Consider the following 17,916-nt stretch of genomic DNA (forward strand, 5'->3'; position numbering starts at 1 on the left):
ACAAATAAACTACAAATGATGTTTCCAGCCAACAAAGATTTCCCGAAACAGAGAAGCTGCATTTGGATCAATCTTAACTCGTTCCTGAGTTTATCCCACACCAGAGAATGGTAACGGTTCCACCCCATGGTATTAACAGGTACTACCACATCTTCCCTTATAAAGGATTCAACATTTCAGAGTTTGATTCTCACAACTCCCTGTGATTAGGCTGTAGGCGTATGAGGGCCTGGGTGAAATGATTAACTACATAGTCTGATTTGGAAGGAAATAAAGAAACATCCAAATAAGTCAAATGACTCAGAGTTGACTCAACAAACGAGCCATTCAAACAAATTAATGAAACGGACTTCAATCAGTCAGAGTTGAAAATGTCCTTCTGCTGAGACAAAGGTGGAAGGCAGAGGTCAATAAGGTCCATATTTTTGCTTCCTGAGATGTGTGGCAACAGTTCTCTCTCTAAACAACATGAATTAAAGCTGAAGCAGGGGATCAATAAAGACATGCAGGCAGCTGTAAAATTTAACTTGTCTTTGGTTTAATTAGTAATACAAACTGTGAAAAAAGGCATCATGGTCAGTCTCTGAAATGTTTGGGCCACAGAAGAGCTGAGGATATTGAGAGAGCTGGAAGCAAAGGAAACAGCAGATAGGAGAGGCACCAATGGTGTTGTTGCAGAGTGAAGTCATCGTTGAATGATGTCCTAGACGTTCAATGCCCTACTCTCCACACAACTCCAGCAAAATTTTGCGGTAATCTCCAGATGAGTCTCCCTTAACAATACAGAGACACGCAGATTACTTCAAGATAACAGAAAGAAATGGGCACAAATCTACATTTTAAATCATTACTCCATCTCTAGTGACCAGGGTCTCACATTGATGAAGGAATGGAGAGTCTTCCCATACGCCTTAGAGAACTCGGTCTTGATGTCCAACATGTCAATTTCGGCCCGAGCCACCATGATTCTAATCAGGATGCTGTCTGTAGTTCCCAGACCCTGAGGAGACAGGAGGGAGGGAGCATCAACATTCTGACCAATTCTTTCTGATAACCCATAAGTGTAGGCAGATATGCACACTTCATGGGAGAGTATGTAAAAAAGGCTTCACCTTCATGGATTTGTATAACCGCTCTGCAAAGAATGCTGGCTTGTTTCGGAGACACTTCACTGCAAAAAGAAAAAAAGCGATATATCAGGCATGGTAGCTGAACAAGATTTAGTTTCACATTAGTATTATAAACTGGGTGGTTCGAGCCCCGAATGCTGATTGGCTGACAGCCATGGTATATCAGAACGTATACCACGGATATGACAAAGCATTTATTTTTACTGCTCTAATTACGTTGGTAACCAGTTTATAATAGCAATAAGGCACCTCTGGGGTTTGTAGTACATGGCCAAAATACCACGGCTAAGTGCTGTATCCAGGCACCTTAGTTGCATCGTGCCTAAGAACAGTCCTTAGCTGTGTATATTGGCCATATACCACACCCCTCGTGCCTTATTGCTTAATTATAGCACTGTGCCCTTAGTCTGGTTCAGGATACTCTTTATGTGCTTATTTTCATCAGAACTGATCTGTTTCTCAGTCAAGGCTTATCCCACTTGGCACAGATGTCAGTTCAACGTCTAGTTTTGATTTACAGTTGGTTGTGTTGTCATCACAGTGAATCTTTCGGTTGAAATTAATTGGAAACATCGTTGATTCAACCAGTTCGACCCCCAATGGGATCTGTCTTCAGTACATTATTACAAGAAGCAGTGAAACAAATTGGATCCGTCTGACAGACCTATTGCCAGGAAAACACCCTCCAGAGATCCAGACATCTCCCTCTTAATGCTATCCTCGATGTCCCTCCCAGAGATCTTCTGATACTCCTCAAACACTGAGGGAACGAGAGAAGGGCAAGAGATGTGGAATCACTGTTTGAATGAGTAAGCCATTATAAAATATTTGTTCCCCAAATCACCACAAGAGGACAGCAAATTAGGTCTGTACATTCATTTCTGTAGCAAAATCAATTTGGAAGTATATATTTTCTTTATTAAAGTAGAGCACTGTAAAGAACAATGAACAATTTGAATGTTGCACTGAATCATAAAAAAAAGGGAAAATTCGATCACTTCTCACTCCCAAAACCAGATCTAACAAACTCTGCTATAATGTGGGGGCAATTACCTCGGAGTAGGTGGTTTCTGTTCCTCACACAGAGCACAGTGAGGAACTTGACCTCATCTGTTCCCCAACAAGCCTCCCCAGCCTCGTAGATATCCTGAGAACCCACAGCAAAAGCATTTCACAAACCCAAAAGGACAATCTCCGAACACTGTTTTTGGGACATACAGGGCCATCAGAAAGTATTCACACTCCTTTACTTTTTCCACATTTTGTTGTGTTACAAAGTGGGATTTAATTGTGATTTTTTTTGTCAATGACCTAAACACAAAGTGGAAGATAATTTTTAACATAATGTAAAAAATAAAACACTATTATATCTTGATTGGTATTCAACCCCCTGAGTCTATACATTTGGCAGCAAATATAGCTGTGAGTCTTTCTGGGTAAGTCTAAGAGCTTTCCACAAAAATTGTCAAAGACTCCAACCACCCTAGTCACTGTTCTGTTCTGACTGTTCTCTTTGCTCCTGCACGGCAAACGGTACCGGAGCACCAAGTCTCGGTCCAAGAGGCTTCTAAACAGCTTCAACTCCGAACTGCCCTAAACATAAAACATTGTATTCAGGACAAAAAGTGAATTGCTTTGCCACTTTTTTTGTAGTATTACTTTAGTGCCTAGTTGCAAACAGGATGCATATTTTGGAATATTTTTATTCTCTACAGGCTTCCGTCTTTTCACTCTGTCAATTAGGTTAGTATTGTGGGGTAACTACAATGTTGCTGATCCATCCATCACAGCCATTAAACTAACTGTTTTAAAGTCACCATTGGCTTAATGGTGAAATCCCTGACCGGTTTCCTTCCTGTCCGGCAACTGAGTTAGGAAGGACGCCTGTAACTTTGTAGTGACTGGGTGTATTGATATACCATTCAAACTGTAATTAATAACTTCACCATGCTCAAAGGGACAGTCAATGTCTGCTGTTTTATTTTTTTACCCATCTACCAATAGGTGCCCTTATTTGCGAGGCATTGGAAAACCTCACTGGTCTTTGTGGTTGAATCAGTATTTGACTGAGGGACCTCATAGATAATTGTATGTGTGGGGTAGAGAGATGAGGTAGTCATTATAAATCATGTTAAACACTATTATTGCACATTGATCCTGATACCCCAGCATGTGCTACTGAGTTAGACAGCGCCAGATCACCTCCTCTCTGGGTCCAAATCCTCACCTTAGCATCCTGCACAGCCTGAGTCTCATTCACAGTGTTGCTCTCATCTCGCCCTGCCTGTCAGTCAAAGCACAGAGGCAGAGGCCATGTTAGCAATGAGTCAGACAATAACATGATCATTACCTGGTTATTAGAGACCTCTAAAAACTACAAATCATCCACTATGTGTTAAACTGTACATAATGGATGAAGTGAAGGAGGACAAACTATTTCCCTTACAACAATCCATGTACTGTAGTTCTGTTTGCTTTGGCTGTTGGAATGCATTTAGAGAGATCAATACTGGAAGATTCTCACCGTGAGCAAAGAGACCAGAACCCTCTTGAACATTCCAGAAGTATCAGCCTCAATATCATCCTCCAGGCTCGTCCCATGTTCTGTTGTCACATGATTGAGTAAAATTAAGTAGAAGTTATGAATTATCTAAGTCCCAGTGGTCTGACTAGGCAGTTCTAACCACAACACTTGAAACGGTTTGTGAACACCCTGTCAATAGCTTTGGCAGGTAACAAAAGTTTAATATTGCTGTATAGAAAATAATAATTCTCATACACTCTAAAGAGGACTAGACACCGATATCTTATATCAGGCTTATTCTTTATACACAGTGATCAATACTAAGGTATTGACTTCTACCATACACCGCATGTGATAAATGGGTTTCATTTACAAAGGCAGTCCAATTCTGATATTTTCTCCACTAATTGGTCTTTTGACCAATCACAGATCTTTTTCAGAGCTGATCTGATTGGTCAAAACGCCAAATATACAGTTGAAGTCAGAAATTTAAATACACTTAGGTTGGAGTCATTAAAACAAGTTTTCAACCACATTTCTTGTTAACAAACTATAGTTTTGGCAAGTCGGTTAGGACATCTACTTTGTGAATGACAAGTAATTTTTCCAACAATTGTTTACAGACAGATTATTTCACTCATAATTCACTGTATCACAATTCAAGTGGGTCAGAAGTTTGTTCCACTAAGTTGACTGTGCCTTTAAACAGCTTGGAAAATTCCAGAAAATTATGTCATGGCTTTAGAAGCTTCTGATAGGCTAATTTACATAATTTGAGTCAATTGGAGGTGTACCTGTGGATGTATTTCAAGGCCTCCCTTCAAACTCAGTGCCTCTTTGCTTGACATCATGGGAAAATCAAAAGAAAATCAGCAAAGACCTCAGAAAAGAGATTGTATACCTCAACAAGTCTGGTTCACCCTGGGGAGCAATTTCCAAACGCCTGAAGCTACCACGTTGATCTGTACAAACAACAATACGCAAGTATAAACACCATGGGACCACACAGCCATCATACCAATCAGGAAGGAGGCGCGGTCTATCTCCTGGAGATTAATGTACTTAATGTGCAAAAAGTGCAAATCAATCCCAGAACAACAGCAAAGGACCTTGTGAAGATGCTGGAGGAAACCGGTACAAAAGTATCTATATCCACAGTAAAACAAGTCCTATATTGACATAATCTGAAAGGCCACTCAGCAAGCAAGAAGCCACTGCTCCAAAATCGCCATAAAAAAAGACAGACTACGGTTTGCAACTGCATATGGGGATAAAGATAGTACTTTTTTGGAGAAATGTCCTCTGGTCTGATGACACAAAATTAGGACTGTTTGGCCATAATGACCATCGTTATCTTTGGAGGAAAAGGGGATAGGCTTGCAAGCTGAAGAACACCATCCCAACAGTGAAGCACGGGGGTGCCAGCATCATGTGGGGGTGCTTTGCTGCAGGAGGGTGGTGCACTTCCCAAAATAGATGGCATCATGAGATAGGAAAATGATGTGGATATATTGAAGCAACATCTCAAGACATCAGTCAGGAAGTTAAAGCTTGGTCGCAAATGGGTCTTCCAAATGAACAATAACCCCAAGCATACTTCCAAAGTTGTGGCAAAATGGCTTAAGGACAACAAAGTCAAGGTATTGGAGTGGCCATCACAAAGCCCTGACCTCAATCCCATAAACAATGTGGGCAGAACTGAAAAAGCGTTTGCGAGCAAGGACGCCTACAAACCGGACTCAGTTACACCAGCTCTGTCACAAGGAATGGGCCAAAAATCACCCACCTTAATGTGAGAAGCTACCCGAAACGTTTGACTCAAGTTAAACAATTTTAAGGCAACGCTACCAAATAATAATTGAGTGTATGTAAACTTCTGACCCACTGGAAATGTGATGAAAGAAATAAAAGCTGAAATAAAATCACTACTATTATTCTGACATTTCACATTCTTAAAATAAAGTGGTGAAACTAACTGACCTAAGACAGGGAATTTTTACTCGGATTAAATGTCAGGAATTGTGAAGAATTGAGTTTAAATGTATATGTAAACTTCTGACTTCAACTGTGTGTGTGTGTGTGTGTGTGTGGTGTGTGTGATATATGCCAAAGGCAGCGTAGCCTAGTGGTTAGAGCGTTGGGACTAGTAACCGAAGGTACAAATCTGACAAGGTACAAATCTGTTGTTCTGCCCCTGAACAGGCAGTTAACCCACTGGTCCTAGGCCATCATTGAAAATAAGAATTTGTTCTTAACTGACTTGCCTAGTTAAATAAAGGTAAAATAAATACATCTGATTGGGCTGCCTGTTTAAATACAGCATTCTAACACATATGGAGATTTAATACATTGCACAGAGAGGCTGTGTGCTGTGATATACCTTTCATGTAGACCTCCGTGATAGCTCTAATTTCAGCATTTGTCCTTGAGGCCAGGATATCAATGAGAGCAGCCTCCTCTGTTCCAGAACCCTAGCATTCAGTAAAAGAGATGTGGAGAGATATGTTAATACTTCATTGAGAAGTGTGAGGTAACACATGGGTGGTGGATGAGGTGAATAGCCCCATACAATAGCTCTGAGACGTACAGTATTGAAAAGTGTTACATACAGTGGGGCAAAAAAGTATTTTGTCAGCCACCAATTGTGCAAGTTCTCCCACTTAAAAAGATGAGAAAGGCCTGTAATTTATCATTATTTGGTACACTTCAACTACGACAGACAAAATGAGAAGAAAAGAAATCCAGAAAATCACATTGTAGGATTTTTAATGAATTTATTTGCAAATTATGGTGGAAAATAAGTATTTGGTCAATAACAAATGTTTCTCAATACTTTGTTATATACCCTTTGTTGGCAATGACAGAGGTCAAACGTTTTATGTAAGTCTTCACAAGGTTTTCACACACTGTTGCTGGTATTTTGGCCCATTCCTCCATGCAGATCTCCTCTAGAGCAGTGATGTTTTGGGGCTGTTGCTGGGCAATACAGACTTTCAACTCCCTCCAAAGATTTTCTATGGGGTTGAGATCTGAAGACTGGCTAGGCCACTCCAGGACCTTGAAATGCTTCTTACGAAGCCAATCCTTTGTTGCCCGGGCAGTGTGTTTGGGATCATTGTCATGCTGAAAGACCTAGCCACGTTTCATCTTCAATGCACTTGCTGATAGAAGAAGGTTTTCACTCAAAATCTCACGATACTTGGCCCCATTCATTCTTTCCTTTACACGGATCAGTCGTCCTGGTCCCTTTGCAGAATAAACAGCCCCAAAGCATGATGTTTCCACCCCCATGCTTCACAGTAGGTATGGTGTTCTTTGGATGCAACTCAGCATTCTTTGTCTTCCAAACACGACGAGTTGAGTTTTTACCAAAAAGTTATATTTTGGTTTCATCTGACCATATGACATTCTCCCAATCTTCTTCTGGATCATCCAAATGCTCTCTAGCAAACTTCAGATGGGCCTGGACATGTACTGGCTTAAGCAGGGGGACACGTCTGGCACTGCAGGATTTGAGTCCCTGGCGGCGTAGTGTGTTACTGATGGTAGGCTTTGTTACTTTGGTCCCAGCTCTCTGCAGGTCATTCACTAGGTCCACCCGTGTGGTTCTGGGATTTTTGCTCACCGTTCTTGTGATCATTTTGACCCCACGGGGTGAGATCTTGCGTGGAGCCCCAGATCGAGGGAGATTATCAGTGGTCTTGTATGTCTTCCATTTCCTAATAATTGCTCCCACAGTTGATTTCTTCAAACCAAGCTGCTTACCTATTGCAGATTCAGTCTTCCCAGCCTGGTGCAGGTCTACAATTTTGTTTCTTGTGTCCTTTGACAGCTCTTTGGTCTTGGCCATAGTGGAGTTTGGAATGTGACTGTTTGAGGTTGTGGACAGGTGTCTTTTATACTGATAAGTTCAAACAGGTGCCATTAATACAGGTAACGAGTGAAGGACAGAGGAGCCTCTTAAAGAAGAAGTTACAGGTCTGTGAGAGCCAGAAATCTTGCTTGTTTGTAGGTGACCAAATACTTATTTTCCACCATAATTTGTAAATGTGATTTTCTGGATTTTTTTTCTCATTTTGTCTGTCATAGTTGAAGTGTGCTCATGATGAAAATTACAGGCCTTTCTCATCTTAAGTGGGAGAACTTGCACAATTGGTGGCTGACTAAATACTTTTTTGCCCCACTGTATATCCCCATTGTGACGGTCTCCCTGGCAGTAATAACCTCTGACCTTTATAGCGGTCCTCAGCTCGTAAGCATCATACTTAGGAGCGATCATCAGGAGGCCCAGCACAACTTTCTCAGTGTTCCCCGTCAGCTCTCCTTGCAGATCATCTGCCAGGTCCTACAGTGGCATTACACAGACATTTAAAATGGGTCCAATGGACACAATCCCCTGCCGAGTGCTCAACCTAGCATTTACGATTTTTCAATACACTCATATCTCCGATTGTTTAACCTAGCACATTCTAGATACAATTCAACTGCCAGAAGGGTGTGGTTGCAGAGGAGTTGAACAAACGACACAGCTAGTAAAGAGTGGCCTCATCTGTCTGGGTGTCCACACACACTATATGTCTCCCTGTTTCTGACCAGGAGGATTCCACTAGCAATATTTGCCCTACCCTTTGGCAAGCATTCTCATTCAACCATGGGTCTTTATAACTTTAATGAATTTTATTGTATTTATCCCCCAATTTCGATCTTTTCTCGTTGCTGCAACTCCCCAACGGGCTCAGGAGGCAAAGGTCGAGTCATGTGTCCTCCAAAACATGACCCGCCAAACCGCGCTTCTTAACACCCGCTCGCTTAATCCGGAAGCCAGCCACACCAATGTGTCGGAGGAAACACTGTTCAGCTGAGGACCGAGATCAGCCTGCAGGCACCCGGCCCCCCACAAGGAGTCGCTAGGGCGCAATGAGCCAAGTAAAGCCCCCCGGCCAAACTCTCCCCTAACCTGGACGACGCTGGGCGAATTGTGTCCGTCACCCTAAGGGGGTCTAGATAACTTTATCAACAATTCATTTTATGCCAGACCACATGACAGCTCCTATCTCACTGTTTCAGTAGGTCAGAAGGTAGCCTAGCTGTTTGAGTGTAACCCGAAAGGTTGCTAATAAGGTGAAAAAACTGTTGATGTGCCCGAGGGGTGCTGTTCATAATGGCTGAGACATTGTTTTAGGGAGAGTGAGATATGCAAAAAAGACATTAACAATTCACACATATAAATTCGACACGGTCTTGTACATGTGAAATAGGACAGATAAGCACCCACCAGTAGAGTAAACATTGATCAGACTTCCCTTTCGGTTTTAAATGTTGAGTTAAATAATAACTTAACATAGGGTCTGTCACTTTGTAATCGTCCTACTTCACTTAAACACACAATGCAGTATCCTGACTGAAACTGGTCTTCAACCCTCATGAGGAGTATTATTCACCTAATCTTTGAAGGTAGATCAAATCAAATGTATTTATATAGCCCTTCTTACATCAGATGATGTCTCAAAGTGCTGTACAGAAACCCAGCCTAAAACCCCAAACATCAAGCAATGTAGGTGTAGAAGCACGGTGGCTAGGAAAAACTCCCTAGAAAGGCCAAAACCTAGGAAGAAACCTAGAGAGGAACCAGGCTATGAGGGGTGGCCAGTCCTAGATAATCCTCTCTCTATCCTCTGTCCACAACACCATCTGTTTGTAAGAGTTAATGATGAACCCGAAGCACCAACTGTCAACACAAAGTAAACATTAACACCAGACAGACACCACCACACCCATAGTAACACACAAAACCACACACCAGGAACGAAGATGATAAATGTAACTATTTACACAATCCCTGCATACTCCTGCCATGCACTTGAACTATATCTAATATAAGAATATCTAAATAGTCTTCCTCAATTACTGGAGCTGGCATTGTTTGGCATTGGAAAACTTAAGAATAGTCTGATAATTCAAACTGGGATATGAGAAATGTCATAAACACAGGTATTGTCCATTGCCTTCGAAAGGTGCGTCACTCCATCTGATATAAGTAAAAATTAACACTTATTACCTTCCCCACGGTCAGCTTGTAAGCCTCCTTGATGCGTTGCCTCTGAGCAATGGTACGACGTGCCAGGACCTCAATGACAGCTGCCTCATCAGTGCCTATAAGAAAACATCCCAGACTAACATTACTGTATACCTTCACATTATAATGCTGCATTATAAGATAAAATAACTTGCTATTGACAAAACAGAGTCGATCACCATTGCAATTAAGAATACAATATTTCACACATTGACATCTCAACCAATGTTAAAACTTGACACTGACAGAACTTTGACATTAAATGGCACTTGTCCATAGTGTGAATGCATTTTCAATAGAAATAATGGACAGAAATATCTCCCTGATATCACAGCTAGAAAGTGCTCAACCAGAGTTCGACATGAATGCTGAACTGACACACTTCCTGTTTCCAAGCTCCTTCCCTTGGACCCATGGGCATACCCGTTTCTCGATGTATGTGCCATCAGTTTCTAATACATCTCACATTAGAGTCAGGTGAAGCATAAGCATTCCAAACATGGTGCCAAGATTCACCCATTTAGAGACAAATTGTGTCAACATTACAATTATGAAATAAGACATATGGAATCATGTAGTAATCCAAAACATATTATATATATTTTGATTCTTCAAAGTAGCCACACTGCCTTGACAGCTTTGCACACTCTTGGCATTCTCTCAACCTGCTTCACCTGGAATGCTTCTCCAACCATCTTGAAAGAGTTCCAGCATATGCTGAACACTTGTTAGCTGCGTTTCCTTCCCTCTGTGTTCAGACTCATCCCAAACCATCTCAAATAGGTTGAGGTCGGGTGTTTGTGGAGACCCGGCCATCTGATGCAGCACTCGATCACTCTCCTTCTTGGTCAAATAGCCCTTACACAGCCTGGAGATGTTTTGGGTCATTGTAGTGGTTTCTTTGCAGCAATTCGACCATGAATGCCTGATTCACACAGTCTCATCATTTATTGGTGCTGAAATTTCTGAGGCTAGTAACTCTAATGAACTCATCCTCTACAGCAGAAGTAACTCTGGGTCTTTCTTTCCAGTAGTGGTCCTTATGAGAGCCAGTTTCATCATAGCGCTTGATGCTTTTTGCGACTGCAAAAAAACGTTCAAAGTTCTTGACATTTTCCAAATTGACTGATCTTCATGTCTTAAAGTAATGATGGACTGCCGTTTTCTCTTTGTTTATTTGAGCTGTCGTTGCCATAATATGGACTTGGTCCTTTACCAAATATATTCTGTATACCAACCCTACTCTGTCACAACACAACTGATTGGCTCAAATGCATTAAGTAGGAAAGAAATTCCACAAATTAACTTTTAAGAAGGCACACCTGTTCCAGGTGAATGATGCTGGTTGAGAGAATGCCAAGAGTGTATAAAGCTGTCATCGAGGCAAAGGGTGGCTACTTTGAAGAATTTTAAATATAAAATGTATTTTGATTTGTTTAACACTTTTTTGGTTACTACATGATTCAATGTGTGGTATTTCATAGTTTTGATGTCTTCACTATTATTCTACAATGTAGAAAATAAAGAAAAACCCTTGAATGAGTAGGTGAGTCCAACATTTTGAATGGTACTGTACATCAGCAAGGCAACGATAATGCAATCCTAACTTTCAAATAGAACAAGAGAAAAGCAAAATACTGTAAAGGCTACAGATGAGTCAAGTATAAAGAAAGTACTCTCAGGGCACAATTAGAGGAATAAATGAGATCATCAAAATTGAAAGTACAGGAACTACAGTCGTGTCGGGCGCCTGTATTGAGGTCTAGAAGAAATACAAATTGTGACTGCACTTATAGTGCCTTCGGAAATAATTCAGACCCCTTGACTTTTTCCACATTGTTACTTTTGGATTAAATCAAACAAATTTCCTCAGCAATCTACACATACTCTATAAAGACAAAGCAAAAACAGTTTTAGACATTTTAGCAAATCTATTACAAACAAAAAACAGAAATACCTTATTCATGTAACTATTCAGACCCTTTGCTATGAGATTCGAAATTGAGCTCAGGTACAGTTGTAGTCGGAAGTTTACATACACTTAGGTTGGAGTCATTAAAACTAGTTTTTTTAACCACGCCAAATTTCTTGTTAACAGATTATTTCACTGTGTCACAATTCCAAAAGGGCCATAAGTTTACACATTAAACAGCTTGGAAAATTCCAGAAAATTATGTCATGGCTTTAGAAGCTTCTGATAGGCTAATTGACATCATTTGAGTCAATTGGAGGTGCACCTGTGGATATATTTCAATATCCAAATGCCTTAAGGTACCACGTTCATCTGCAGAAACAATAGTACGCAAGTATAAACATCATGGGACCACGCAGCTGTCATACCGCTCAGGAAGGAGACGTGTTCTGTCTCCTGGAGTTGAACGTACTTTGGTGCGAAACGTGCAAATCAATCCCAGAACAACAGCAAAGGACCTTGTCAAGCTGCTGGAGGAAACAGGTACAAAAGTATCTATATCCACAGGTACGAAAGTATCTATATCCACAGGTACGAAAGTACAGTAAAAAGAGTCCTATATCGACATAACCTGAAAGGCCGCTCAGCAAGGAAGAAGCCACTGCTCCAAAACTGCCATAAAAAAGCCAGACTACGGTTTGCAACTGCACATGGGGATAAAGATCGTACTTTTTGGAGAAATGTCCTCTGGTCTGATGAAACAAAAATAGAACTGTTATGCCATAATGACCATCATTATGATTGGAGGGAAAAGGGGGAGGCTTGCAAGCCAAAGAACACCATCCCAACCGTGAAGCATGGGGGTGGCAGCATCATGTTGTGTGGGTGCATTGACGCAGGAGAGACTGGTGCACTTCACAAAGTAGATGGCTTCATGAGGTAGGAAAATTATGTGGATATATTGAAGCAACATCTTAAGATATCAGTCAGGAAGTTAAAGCTTGGTCACAAATGGGTCTTCCAAATGGACAATGACCTCAAGCATACTTCCAAAGTTGTGGCAAAATGGCTTAAGGACAACAAAGTCATGGTATTGGAGTGGCCATCACAAAGCCTGACCTCAATCCTATAGAACATTTGTGGGCAGAACTGAAAAAGCGTTTGCGAGCAAGGAGGTCTGGAGAAAACCTGGCACCATCCCTATGGTGAAGAAGGGTGGGGATGTTTTTCAGCAGCAGGGACTGGGAGACTAGTTTGGAATGAGGCAAAGATGAACAGAGCAAAGTACAGAGATCCTTGATAAAAACCTGCTCCAGAGCACTCAGGACCTCAGACTGGGGTGAAGGTTCACCCTCCAACAGGACAACTGTTATGCAGAGATCTGTCTGTACTTTGCTCTGTTCATCTCTGGTCACCTCCCTGACCAAGAATCTGATGGTCACTCTGACAGAGCTCCTCTGTGGAGTTGGGAGAACCTTCCAGAAGAACAACCATTTCCAAGGAATTTATTGAATCACAGGGGGAAGATAGTGTGCAGGCCATGGGGAAGCTCGGGCAGGCAGGAAACCAGGTGCCGAGGCTGAGGCTGGAGCGAGAGGGGTTGGGACAGGGTAAGAAGACCCAGAGCGGAATCCAAGGGAGAAGTAGCGTGGGGAATCCAGGTCAGAGTAGCAGGATAAGGAGATGTGAGACTGGAGACAGGGACCAGAGTCAGAGCGGGAAGAATGAGCAGAGATTACGATCTGGCAGGAATGAGTATTTGTTAGAGGTCTTGATTATGGAACAGGTTGCAGCTGGTGGGGATATGCTCTGACCCCAGCACACCTGTCTCCGCTAGAGGTCGACCGATTATGATTTTTCAACGCCGATACCGATTATTGGAGGACCAAAGAAGCCGATGCCGATTAAAATCAGCCGATTTAAAAGAAAATGTTTTATTTATAATAATGACAATTACAACAATACTGAACGAATACTTATTATAACTTCATATAATACATCAATAAAATCAATTTAGCCTCAAGTAAATAATGAAACATGTTCAATAATGCAAAAACAAAGTGTTGGAGAAGAAAGTAAAAGTGCAATATGTGCTATGTAAGAAAGCTAACGTTTCAGTTCCTTGCTCAGAACATATGACAGCTGGTGGTCTCGATATTATAGAAATAATAGGACTATTTCCCCCTATACCATTTGTATTTCATTAACCTTTGACTATTGGATGTTCTTATAGGCACTTTAGTATATGCCAGTGTAACAGTAAAACGTCCGTCCCTCTCCTCGCTCCTACCTGGGCTCGAACCAGGAACACATCGACAACAGCCACACTCGAAGCAGCGTTACCAATGCAGAGCAAGGGAAACAACCACAGGCTCAGAGCAGGTGACGTTTGAAACGCTATTAGCGCGCGCTAACTAGCTAGCCATTTCACATCGGTTACACCAGCCTCATCTCGGGAGTATGCTTGTATGCTCAGTCAGATTACATGCAACGCAGGACACGCTAGATAATATCTAGTAATATCATCAACCATGTGTAGTTAACTAGTGATTATGATTGATTGTTTTTTATAGGATAAGTTTAATGCTAGCTAGCAACTTACCTTTCTTTACTGCATTCGCGTAACAGGCAGTCTCCTTGTGGAGTGCAACGAGAGAGAGGCAGGTCGTTATTGCGTTGGACTAGTTAACTGTAAGGTGCAAGATTGGATCCCCCTAGCTGACAAGGTGAAAATCTGTCGTTAAAATAGCAAAAATATCGAAATACCAGTTTTTTCTTTCTCTTTATAGGTACTGTGTGTAGATTGATGAGGAAAGAAAACTATTTAAACAATGTTAGAATAAGGCTGTAACCTAACAAAATGCGGAAAAATTTGAGGGATCTGAATACTTTCAGAAGGCACTGCATAGCATACTGTATAACAGGAAGGTTGGGGCATTCATGGAAAGGACAAACTATTTTAGGATATAACGCTTTCTGAGAAGAAAAAAAAAGTGACACTAACGCTCACATCCGGCCTATGTGACACCTCATTATGATCACTCACCAGCCCCCTTCATGGCTCCTCTCAGACGGTTCACATCCTCCTCTACATTGAAAGCAGCGGCTTCAACCACGGTTCCACGGTTGCCAATCTACAGTGGGAGAAAGTTATATGGCATATGTTTAAATGGCCCATGCATTGGTATCGCAGTCACTCTGCATTGGTATCGCAGTCACATGTTTGATGCCATTTCATTTGCTCCATTCCAGCCATTATGAGCCGCCCTCCCCTCAGCTGCCGCCACTGGTATCTACTGTTTACAGTGTATGCCAGACTACCTTGTCTGCTCTATGGCTGTAATTTACAAAAAGCACGCTTGTCAGTTGGCCTACAGCAGTAAGGATTTTGTCTTTTTAGGGCCTATTTCCATCACCTATCTTTCTGCAAACTTGAATGAATACACTGTTGATACAGCATCTACCCCCAAGCTATAAGACTGCAGAACAATTAATCAAATGGCCATCCGGACTATTTACATTGACCCCCCCCCTTTGTTTTTACACTGCTGCTACTCACTGTTTATTATCTATGCATAGTCACTTTACCCCTGCAGTACCTACGTGTAGAAATGACCTAGACTAAGCTGTAAATATTTTCTTAATTCTATTTCTTTAACTGCATTGTTGGTTAAAGGCTTGTAAGTACGCATTTCACGGTAAGGTCTACACCGGTTGTATTCAGCGCATGTAACAAATAAAACTTGATAAGAAAATAAACTCCAAGACTAAGAAAACAAAACCTAATTCAAATGTGAGCATGCATGCAAATGTATGGAAATGTTGACCACTATCATTCCTAGTCCAGTCACAAAGCATACTACAGTACACATGTTGGGTGCTGGGACTTACCGCTGCCATTGTAGAGTTTCAAAACTTAATCAAGAGATGGGAAAGCTATGAAAAGAAACATTGTTATTACTTCTTAGGATTCTTAGTAATGCGTTCTTCATTGAACAATGTGGTGCGCTTTGAAAGCAGATGAAACAGTATTGCTCTCTAATTAATACTATATGCAGTTGTGAAACGTTCTTCAGTACAAATACTTTAAAGTACTACTTATAACATTTTTTGGGGTATTATTAAAACTTTTACTTCATTACATTCCTAAAGAAAGTAATGTACCTTTTACTCCATATATTTTCCCTGACACCCAAAATTACTGGTTACATTTTGCATGCTTAGCAGGACAGACAATGGTCAAATTCACACACTTATCAAGAGAACAACACTGGTCATCCCTACTACCTCTCATCTGGCGGACTCACTAAACACAAATGCTTCATTTGTAAATTATGTCTGAGTGTTGGAGTGTGCCCCTGGCTATCCATAAATAAAAAAAACAAGAAGATTGTGCCTTCTGGTTTTCCTAATTCAAGGAATTTAAAATTATTCATAACTTGACTTTAGATACTGAAGTATATTTTACCAATTACATTTACTTTTGATACTTAAGTATATTTAAAACCCAAATACTTTTAGATATTTCCTCAATTAGTATTTTGCTGGGTGACTTTCACTTGAGTCATTTTTGTTTGCTTTTGCTCAAGAATGACAATTGGGTACTTTTTCCACTACTGACTGTATGCGATTACCCAAAACACATTTCATCATCCAGTCTTCCCAGTGGAACAATCTTCACAGGTCAACTACTTACACACACACACACACACACACACACACACACACACACACACACACCTGTAATTACTTTACCCACTGAAAAGATTAGCTCACAACATTTCCCCGAAAGTCCAATTGAGACAAAATACATCAGTCTCTGAGCAGGGCATATTGCCTCAGGCAGTCACTAGTTTATGTTGATAATGTTTCTAATAACCTAGGGAGCAAACAATCTTTATAGTCCCACTTCAAATGCAAAAATATATATTTTAGTCCAGGGGTGTTATCCATATTGTGCCGCTGGAACATTAGCCAAGGATAACAACTATTTCACTGTATACATCTGGTCCGTTAAGCCTGCTGTGTTATGTTAGTTTGGCGTGAAAATACCTGGTACAACAAGAACCCTTTTGACATCTGCCTCTGTCTAACTGCCACTTCAAAACATTAGAAATAGCCTACTAGATATACAGTACATTATTTCAATATGATCACCCCTGCACATTATGCAGATAATGCTGATGGTGCATTTAGAGCACTTTTACGACAAAATGACCATTAGCCCACTAGAGTAAATGCAACCAATGATATGCAGTTCACAAAATTACCACAACGCAGGCACTACAAATCTATCATAAATATGGAGACATTGTTACCCAACACAGTTCTTATAATTGTTTGTTAGTTGTTTCCCTGTTTGTGGGTGTAATGTTAAGGATAAATTAAATCAACCCAACAATAGGTCTCAGGAAGCGATGTCTGTCAGCTGGCGGCCAGCAATGGAAGAATAACATCTGAGGTTTAGTTTATGTTCGAGACACACCCTTGACTGTGTCAAAAATAATATTCTAAAGCTTCGAGTAAAAACAACAGCCGAAAACACGAATCTATAGCTTATTTGTGCCTATTTTAACCTCACCCTAAAATGACAGTAAAATATTTACTTACAAATGAGGAAGAATGGAGTGGTGACAAAACGGAACGCTTCTGAGAACGGAACGTCGGCTTTAAAACGCAGCCCAGGGGCTGACACAGAAATATTTTCGGTCCCACCCCTTTATAATTACACAGGTCACATTGTATTTCAGTCAAGAGCTTCATATCTCTCTTAATGGTACCTTGGCCTTTTGCTTACCACCTAGATCTCTCTGCAACAGACTTATTGTATTTGTATTATGCGACAAGAAGACAAATAGCCAGTCATCCCATATACTAGATTGGAATATACAAATAGGGAAACAACGTTAATTTCATTAACCAGGTTCCCATCCAACCATTTCATGCGAATGAATTACCTGACGCATGAAAAAGTGATGTAAACATTAAATGCCGGTACAATTTATAAATGCTGACAGAAAATTGCTGGATCTTTGTGTCGGTGAAATGCATAATGTGAGAATGGGGGCGGTGGAAACGCCTTTATGCGCAAATATTGATATAATAACCAGAAGTAATAGTGGAGTCACGCGATGAAATGATGTGTTGTTAATTGGGAGAGATGTGTTGCTTTATTTGTTTTTCAGACCAGGTTTGCGGAAGGTATTCGGACCCTTTTACTTTTTCCACATGTTGATACATTACAGCTTTATTCTAAATGTAAATATTTCCCTCA

General features: G+C 40.9%; 1 protein-coding gene across 1 annotated transcript; it reads right to left on the minus strand.

Moving 5' to 3' along the window:
- Window positions 1-516: 516 nt before the first annotated feature.
- On the minus strand, window positions 517-17,349 carry LOC135548355 (annexin A4-like). The gene is made up of 13 exons (XM_064977872.1): window positions 17,253-17,349; window positions 15,534-15,578; window positions 14,689-14,776; window positions 9,713-9,807; window positions 7,886-7,999; window positions 6,035-6,125; window positions 3,655-3,734; window positions 3,358-3,414; window positions 2,184-2,277; window positions 1,795-1,890; window positions 1,113-1,171; window positions 878-1,000; window positions 517-773 (listed from the first exon to the last, which is right to left on the minus strand). Exons 2-13 carry the CDS (start codon window positions 15,540-15,542, stop codon window positions 720-722), a joined length of 960 nt encoding a protein of 319 aa, XP_064833944.1. The 5' UTR covers window positions 15,543-15,578; window positions 17,253-17,349; the 3' UTR covers window positions 517-719.
- Between the last annotated feature and the right edge of the window lie 567 nt (window positions 17,350-17,916).

This window comes from Oncorhynchus masou, chromosome 11 (genome assembly GCF_036934945.1).
Source record: "Oncorhynchus masou masou isolate Uvic2021 chromosome 11, UVic_Omas_1.1, whole genome shotgun sequence".
NCBI classification, from domain to species: Eukaryota; Metazoa; Chordata; class Actinopteri; order Salmoniformes; family Salmonidae; genus Oncorhynchus; species Oncorhynchus masou.